Below are 9142 nucleotides of genomic sequence, written 5' to 3'. Positions count from 1 at the left end.
GTCCTGTTGGTTGTTAGGCCCTACAGGCCTCCCATTATTGGCTTGCTCTGTCGTTTTGCTGCTGCAAGTATCATTGGAACAATCAAGTTCCCGGTGCTCAGTGGCGTGGAAGAAGAGTGGTGTGGGAATTAGGCATCTATGGGTTCGACATGGAATGACTTTACTATGGTTCACTGAGCCAGTGGATTTGACTGGTTCGGTGGTGAGTGCTTAGTGGTGGGTATGAGTGTAATGACTGGTGCATGTGCCAGTGTATATTCCAGATGATCATGTCATGCTTGGTGCATGTGCTAATAGTCTTACTCTGCATCGATACACCCTATCCGTCAACAATCAAGCTGTCAATAACATGGCTGGTTTTCATTCTGAATGGTGGTTGTCAACAGACGGACCCCGTATCGATCATAACACAATGATTTTTTGGTGGGGTATAACATGATTAACAAATTTATATAATATAATTATATTATATATGTTACTTATAATTATATAATATATATATTATAATTACAAAAAAGAAAAAGAAAAATTGGGTCTTAAAAAAAAACGAAACAAAATGGAAGGCAACAACAATGACGATATGAAAAAAATTCAAGAGGATATTAGTAAGTTAAATAAACACTTGGATAACGTTGAGAAGTTAGTTAGTAAGTACGACCAGATGGCCAACGATATCTCTTATTTAAAAAAATTGATGAGCCGACGTTTTGGATAGACTGATCCACCTTCAGCTACAGAGAGCCCAAAGACTCTTGAAGGTGAGACTTCTCTAGAGCATGAGTTCCTGAGGCATGAGAAGCAGTGAATACCATAAATTCACTTCGAAGGAAGCCAATATTATACTAAATCTTCCAAAAGGAACCATCTTAAAATAAAAAATGAATTGCCTAAGTATGATGGTAAGAACTATAAGGGCGCTATCATATGGGTAAATAAGATGGATGCCATTTTTTTAGCAAACCCTCCACTCGGTGAGAAAGAAAGACTCATGACTACATTCAACTACTTAGAAGTAGAAGAATACGATTGGTTTTTATGGTGGTCGTCTAAATGTACGAGTTGCTCGTTCAATTAGAAAAACTTTAAAAACGCTCTGCTAAAAAGGTTTCATGAGAAGGAGGAAGATGAAGTCTATGAGATATTTGTTCACCTGAAACAAAAGGATCAGTGAATGAATAAAATCACAAGTGGGAAGTATTAGCAATAAGGTAGAGAGGCTTCTTAGATGAGGAGTTGCTAAATATGTATTGTTGTGGCCTTAAAGATTATATTCACGAAGAATTAAAATTTCATAAACCTAAAACCATTGAGGAAGCCAGACACGCAACCATAATTATTGAGTAGAAATATAAACTCCACATGGCACCATATTCTAGTAACTAGAGAACAAACAACTATTCCAAGGGGAAGGCAGGTAAACCCTCATCATAGAACACTAGCAAGTACATTCCACCACCATTGCGAAATGAGGGGAAACAAAAATCTAGTGTCGAAAAGAGAAAGGATAGAAAATTATGGAAGTGTAGAGACACGTGTTATGCAGGAAACAAATGTGCAACACAAAAATTATACAACTGCGAAGCCGAACGAGAAGAGGAATGTTTAGAAGAAAGCTCTAATGAAGAGGACAATGAAAATGCAAACCCTAGTCTAGAATCATAAGAAGATATGCCATGAATTTATTTAGCAGCCATCACGGGGATATCTCAACCATAGACACTGAAGCTTAAAGGTCACATCAAGAAGCAAAGCGTTATCGTTCTAGTAGACTCAGAAAGTACACACAACTTCATAGATGTCAATGTTGCAAAAAGACTGAACATTTTTGTTTACCTGGTAGCAGATTTAAAAGTTATGGTATCAGATGGAAAACGTATAGTTGGTGTAGGCAAGTGCCATAAGGTTACGTTGCAATTGAGAGAATACACAATGGAGTCCAATTTTTATACAGTTCCCCTAGGAGGAGTAGATGTCGTTTTAGGTGTACAATGGTTACGAACACTAGGCACATATCCAACAAATCACATAAAGCAGTTCACTAAATTCAAATGGGATGGAAGGAAATATAAGTTGTTCAGGTTTCAAGCACCACCAAATCAAGTCATCTCTGCTCAACAGATGAAGAAACTTATTCACAAGGGGGCACCAACATTTGTCGCACAACGTCAGCAGTTGGAGTTATTATTAGAAATTTCATCCTTGATTCAAAAATATGAGAAGGTTTTTCAAGATATATCAATGAAGTTACCTCCTGAGAGGCAAATTGAACACATTATCGAAGTCAAACCAGACTCAACACCAGTAAATGTTAAGCCATATCATTATCCCCATCACCACAAGACAGAAATAGAATGCTTAATACAAGACCTGCTGAAGCGTGAAATCATTACAAAAATTAGAAGTCCATACGCTGCACACGTAGTATTGGTCAAGAATAATGATGCATCCTTCTGATTATGTATAGATTACATAGGTTTAAACAAAATCACTATTAAACATAAGTTTCTGATTCCGTTCATTGATGAAAATCTAGATGAACTACACAGTGCATAATACTTTTCCAAATTAGATCTAAGATCAGGCTACTACCAAATATCAGTAAGGCTAGAAGACGTCGAAAAGACAACATTGAAGACTCATGAAGGGCATTATGATTTCAAGGTCACGCCATTTGGATTAACAAATGTGCCAGCCACCTTCCAAGCAACCATGAATGAACTATTTCACCCTTATCTATGAAAGTTTGTATTAGTTTTCTTCGATGATATTCTGGCCTACTGTAAGACGTGGAAAGAACATCTCAAGCGTTTGGAAGAAGTATTGTCTGTATTGGAGAAGAACTAGTTTTATGCCAAGCTATCAAAGTGTACGTTTGGGAAAAAGGAAGTTGAAAACTTAGGACATGTTATATCTAGGGAAGGAGTCCAAGTGGATCTCAACAAAATCAAGGCAATCAAAGAATGGCCCAAACCCAAGAATGTATCCAAACTAAGAGGATTTTTAGGTTTAACTGGGTATTATAGAAGATTTATAAAAAACTATGCACATCTGACAACACCCCTAACCAATTTGTTAAAGAAGAATGCTCTCCAGTGGAATGACCAAGCAGATAAGTGTTTTGAGAATTTAAAGGAAGTAATGTCAACCACACCAATACTAGCAACTCCTAACTTCTCCAAACTGTTCATAGTCGAATGTGATGCTTCTGGGTTCTGAATTGGAGTTTTATTAATGCAAGAAAACCACCCTATAGAATTTGAGAGCAGGAAACTTAATAAACGAGAAGGCTTAAAATCAAAATACCAGAAGGAGATGCTCGCCATCATACACGCTTTAATGAAGTGGCGCTAATATTTTCTTGGAAGTAAATTTTCAATCCAAACTGACCAAAACAATGTTCATTTCTTACTTCATTAAACGATATTATCAACAGAACAATAGAAATGGATGGAGAAATTGTTAGCTTTCAACATACAAATATTACACAAGAAATGAAAGGAGAACGACATAGCTAATGCACTCTCATGTAAGGATGATGACCACACAACATGTGTCGCCATGGTAACTATCCCGAATTGGTTGGACAAAATACGAGCCGAATATGCCAAGGATGAGGATTGTGACTCCATGATTAAGAATATTAGTTAGTATACCAATTCTGAGTGGAAGAATGACATCTTATGGTACAAGGGTAGAATATACCTAACACTTGCATCCAAATTTAAGGTGAGAATACTAAAAGTGTCTCATAATTCACCTATAGCCGAACATGTCAGATTCTACAGGACTTATTACAACATCCGATAGTCATTCTATGGGAACGGTATGAGCAAGGAAATTTATAAATATGTTGCAGAATGCGATATTTGTCAAAGAAACAAGAGAGAAAATGTTCCAACACCAGGATTACTACATCCACTACACATCCCCAATCAGAAGTGGGAAGAGATTTCGATGGATTTTATTGAAGGACTACCTGCATCTGACGGGAAGGATAAAATATTTTTAGTAGTCAACAAGCTCACTAAATATGCCCACTTTATGGCTATTAAAAAGATAGACACAACTAAAAAAATTGCTGATGTGTTTTATAAAAATATCTACAAACTACACGGGTTTCCTAACGTCATCATCAGCAATCGAGATGTAAGGTTTAAGGGAAAATTTTGGAAGGAATTCTGCCACCAAGTAGGGATATCCCTCAACATGAGTTTAGCGTATCACCCCCAAACATATGGGCAAACCAAAATTGTTAATAAGTGCTTGGAAACATATCTGTGTTGTTTCATTATAGATAAACAAAACAGATGGATCTAGTGGCTACACCTAGCAGAATGGTGGTATAATACCATGTACCACACGTCAGCTAAGATGACACCCTTCCAAGCCTCATATGGTTACGAGCCACCCAAGTGGAAATATTTTTCACTCCTTGATTCTAGGGTACCAGCAGTTCAAGACCACCTAGGAGAAAGTCAAAGGATCATCAATTTATTAAAAGAAAATATAACCATGGCTCGTAATGCAATGAAACAACAAGTTGACCAACACCACTCTGAAGGAGAGTTAGAGGAAGGAGAGTGGGTCTTTGTTATACTCCAACCTTACAAGAAGTTATCACTAAAACAATAGGGAAAGAATAAATTATCACCTAAATATTATGGACCGTATCAAATAATAAAAAATATAAGTAGTGTAGCTTATGGATTAAAGTTACCGGACAATTGACAAATCCATAATACCTTTCATATATCAAGTCTCAAAAGAGTATTAGGGCAAAACCAAATAGCACAAACAGAAATACCAGAGACCGATGAAGAAGGAATAATAATCCTTGAACCTGAAGGTATACTCGTGACCCGAGAAAAGGTTTTACGATCCAAGGCAATAAAGGAATACCTCATCAAATGGAAGAGGTTACTTGAGGAAGATTCATCTTGGAAATCAGAACATTTACTGCATCAACATGCAGGCTTACTTATGCTTTGAGGACAAAGCATCTTAAGGGGAAGGCAATGTTATGAACTTAAATTCATAAAAATTAATTAAAATATTAAAGTATTAAAATATTATTTAAATAGTAAATGATTAATTATGATTAATTAACTAACAATTAATTAGTTAAATGAACAAACATTAGTCCCAAGGGTCATGTCTCTTTGATTAGGCATGGCCAGTCAACTCTTTTTAAAGGAGCACCACCTCAGCCTTGTAATCATCATTCAATTGTTATCAATCAATTAAATAGATACATTCAAAAACTTCTATGTATTTCTCAGCAAACAGTTTGCAATTAGAAATAAATAATTCTAAAAAATAAACAAAAATCACTAATCCAAATGAGACTGTCTACTATTTGAATAAGAAAGACTTGATTAAAATAACATGGTATGAATTAAAGATAGGGTAGTAATAATCGTTAACTAAGATGGAGATAGTTCAATTTTTTATTTTATTATGGTGTTGATAGTGTTGGATGCCCCAACATACAGGGGTCTCCCAAATATGAAGTCCCAATTAGAACTCACAACATTTAGTGTAGGAGACCCATCTAGATATAAGGTTCGACCACCATTGTAAGATATTTTAGAGGTATGCCTTAGATGCCAGACACACATAAGAGATCATACACATAAATTTGGGGTAGAAAGTATATAATCTTTGTGGGGAATTAAGTTTAAGGTGTAAAAGGAGCTTCCACACGAGAGGGATAAGGGACAGGCCTCTAATAGAAAAATATTAGTACTACCCTAAGAGAGAAACATAAGAGAAAACAAGAGAGAATCATTGATTTACCTACAAATCAGTTCACAAGATAACAATCATCATATAAACACATAGCAACACCCATTCATAAGATTCATAGCTAAAGCAACTAACTGGTTCATTCTCTTTAGTATGCATAAAATAACATATATTACAAACATTTAAAGAATAGTCTCACAACATTTACGATACATGCATGAAAGAGTGTTGGCTCCAAGAGATTCTGATAGTTAATGAAAGGTCCAAGAACATTGTTACATTGATGAAACACTAACTCCAATAGTGGAACATGAAGCTACCACTTGCTTCTCCAAAATAATGATCTTCTCCCTTATGCACCACTAGAGAATCCATGGCCAAATCTCTAAAATTCCAAGACCTTTGTTTGAGTTATGATGACATATTTATAACAAATGATAATGACCCTTGAGCTTCCTCATAACTCTTTGACTTCTACAGCCTATGGAATTCTATGTGACTCTTCATATTCCACATGTGTCTCTTGGAATTCTTTTACATTAAACTTCTTATTCATAAAACACAAATTACATCAAAATGGTGGTTACATAAGACAAAACTTATAATAATAAAAAACTCCTCATGTAGGAGAAAAAGACAAATAAATGGCTTGAGAATGGAGTTCATGAGTGATGTATGAGTGACATGCTATGAAATCTATTGTGATAACTTTAACTTTGACTCATAGCTCTACAATGTACCACTTATTTACCTCCAATTCATATGATAATATAGATATGGAGTTTGAAATACTACTCCATAACATGGATAATTTCATGTGAATCTTAGTTGGCTCAATTGCATACTATAGAAAAACATTCTTGGTCACCTCCAAGCCTTCTTGATTTACTGCTCGTCTGATTTGTTGAATGAACTCTTGTAACTCCTTCATGGTGACATACTTACCCCTTATTTCTCCAAGTGAACTCACAGAAGGTATTCTATGTTTCTGTACCTATGACTCCAAACTACTATGCAGTTAAACATAAGCAGCTATAATTTTGGTCACCTATTCACCAACATCGGTATAACTCAAAGTATGTAGCCTTAACTATTCTCTATCCACCTTGACTTCTATCCTGTATTTCAGGACCAACCGCTCAAGAATGTTAATATATTTGATGCCCCAATCCTGCATCTAATCAACAACTATGCTTGCAACCTTTAGGACCACCAGGATCTCCTGAGATTTCCTATGAATTTGGACTAGGGGCACCACCACCTCACGCAGGAGAACCATCTTGTTGTACAATTGCTTCATGGTCTCTTCAATCGGCTTCAATTATTCAAGTATGAACATTTGTAGCCTGGTGTGCTGATGTTGGTGGAAGGAAACTTATGATTTTCTATGACAAGATGATCAACCTATTGTTTTATGGCAACCAACTCCTTTCACAATTGTGAATTCTCACTCAAAAGATGCTTTGTATTGTCTTATGTTGTTGTCACAAAAGACACATTTTCTACCATGATTTCTCAGGGATTCCTCTTGGTATTGGATGCTATTACCTTTTCTGTAGTTATGGAGACTGGATGAGAAGGATCATTAGGAAAATACCTTCATCTTTCTTGTGTAATACTCTTATTCATCTGATTGAAGGTGAAGCTAGATACATCCATGATCTTATCATCAGGTGAATGAGAAATTCCCATTTCAATGAATGTGAGATGACCACTAGTGAGAGGAGGTTTTGGCTAAGTGTGGGGTTCATCTGCAATTGGTTCAATGGAATCCTCCTTCTCCACCTCTGCTTCAATTTCACGAGCCATATTTTCTTCCTCCATCTTCTGTGTGGCTTCCTGCTCCTATTTGTTCTTCATTTCTTCTTCTCATGATTACTTATGTTGTTCTTCTTCCTCTATTCTCTTCATTTCCTCCTCTACTTTTCCCTTCTTCAGCAAGTCATCTTCCTTCTTCTTTTCCTCTTCTTCTTTGTGTAAGCGCTCCTTCTATATTTTTTTAGTTCTTCTTCTAGCTTATTCTCTACTTCTAACCTTATCTTCTCTTCCTCCCTTTGTTTCCTTTGCCACTCTGCCTCAGTTGCGACTTTGCATATTAGATAAACCTTTCACTTTCTACTGATTTTTTCCACTGTATATTTCTTTAGCCTCTTTCTAGGTGATACAATGTCAACTTGGGTAGTTACTTCATGTTGAATTTACTCCATTTATAAATTTGGTGATTGTGGAACCTGGGAGGGCCCTTCCCCATCTCCCTTCCGATTCTTCCTCAATGCATTGTACCAATTCTTGATATTTTCATCTGTAGATATGGCTAGGTATGATGCACCTTATTATAAAGTTTCCTAAAAACATTCCTAAAATCGTATCTATGAAATCCCATTGTTCCAAAATGAAGGCGCTTGAGTTTTTTAATTTCAACATCAACTATATTAAGTCTCTAATACATATAGGAAAAGTGATCCAAGGAGCCTTCTTCCTTCTCTGAAGTTGCGTAGACAATCCATTGCTCAACTGATAGGCAACCTCCTGTAAGAACACCTTATTGTTCACATACCTTGGCATGAGGTGAGGGGTTGTTTGACATCTGAAAAATCTGATGTATATTCCTTGTAATGAAGCAAACAAATTTATAATATCATAGAGTTCCTCCTTCACCTGATCTTTCATGCAAGGAGGTTCAATCTCAAATATCATGTTATACAACAATCCAAAGAAGTGCTTAGTAAATTTTGCATAAACTCCTCAAAAACTGACTTCTAATAATAATTTACAATGGAAGTAGATAGGTAACTTCTCATGAGGGGTCCATATCCACTTCATTCCTATGAACTCATAATGGCTACAAATTCCATCCAATAGATAAGTGGACATGTAAAACTCTAGAGCTTGTTTGGCTTGTAAAGTTTTTTGGATTTTTTTACGTGATGTTATAGCTCATGGGAGAGGATATCTTCCCAGTTGAAGAATTTTCATCTAGAATCATCTAGGTTGAGAAGATAAACCCAACTCTCATTAAAGTATTCAGCATTATTCCGCCCATGTAGTGTGTAGCACATCACCATGAGATATTGGTAAACCTTTCTCAAATATTTGGCTAGGTAGATTACACTTGGTCTCTAGCAGAATTTTGTAGGCTCTTGGCTCCAAAACTTGAGAATTTATTTGATATTCATATTTTCCCAAATTGCATAGAACTGAGTATTCAAATATTCCTTGGGAGTTACAAAAAAGTAACATGTTAACCATGAATTTCACATCACAACAATTTTCCTCTCCCAAAGTTTAGCCACATCATATCGAAGCTAAAAAACAAATTCCATTCATAGTCTTATTGACAATAACAACATGAATTTGAAAAATGAAACAAGGAAATCATGAGAATAAAAGAAAAAGG

General features: G+C 35.9%; 1 protein-coding gene across 1 annotated transcript; it reads left to right on the top strand.

Annotated features, from left to right (window-relative positions):
- The first annotated feature begins 1854 nt into the window (after window positions 1–1854).
- On the top strand, window positions 1855–2454 carry LOC149139343 (uncharacterized). The gene has a single exon (XM_089450686.1). It carries the CDS (start codon window positions 1855–1857, stop codon window positions 2452–2454), a length of 600 nt encoding a protein of 199 aa, XP_089306812.1.
- Window positions 2455–9142: the final 6688 nt, after the last annotated feature.

The sequence above is a fragment of the Pinus tabuliformis genome, chromosome X (assembly GCF_031772625.1).
Source record: "Pinus tabuliformis cultivar Carrire ecotype Pingquan chromosome X, CPIR1, whole genome shotgun sequence".
Taxonomy (NCBI): domain Eukaryota; kingdom Viridiplantae; phylum Streptophyta; class Pinopsida; order Pinales; family Pinaceae; genus Pinus; species Pinus tabuliformis.
Note: the sequence above shows the minus strand (reverse complement) of the source record. Positions and strands in the feature narration are given on the sequence as shown.

Excerpts from the sequence above, each read along its gene's own strand:
- LOC149139343 (XM_089450686.1), top strand. The coding sequence starts at position 1,855 with ATGGTATCAGATGGAAAACGTATAGTTGGTGTAGGCAAGTGCCATAAG.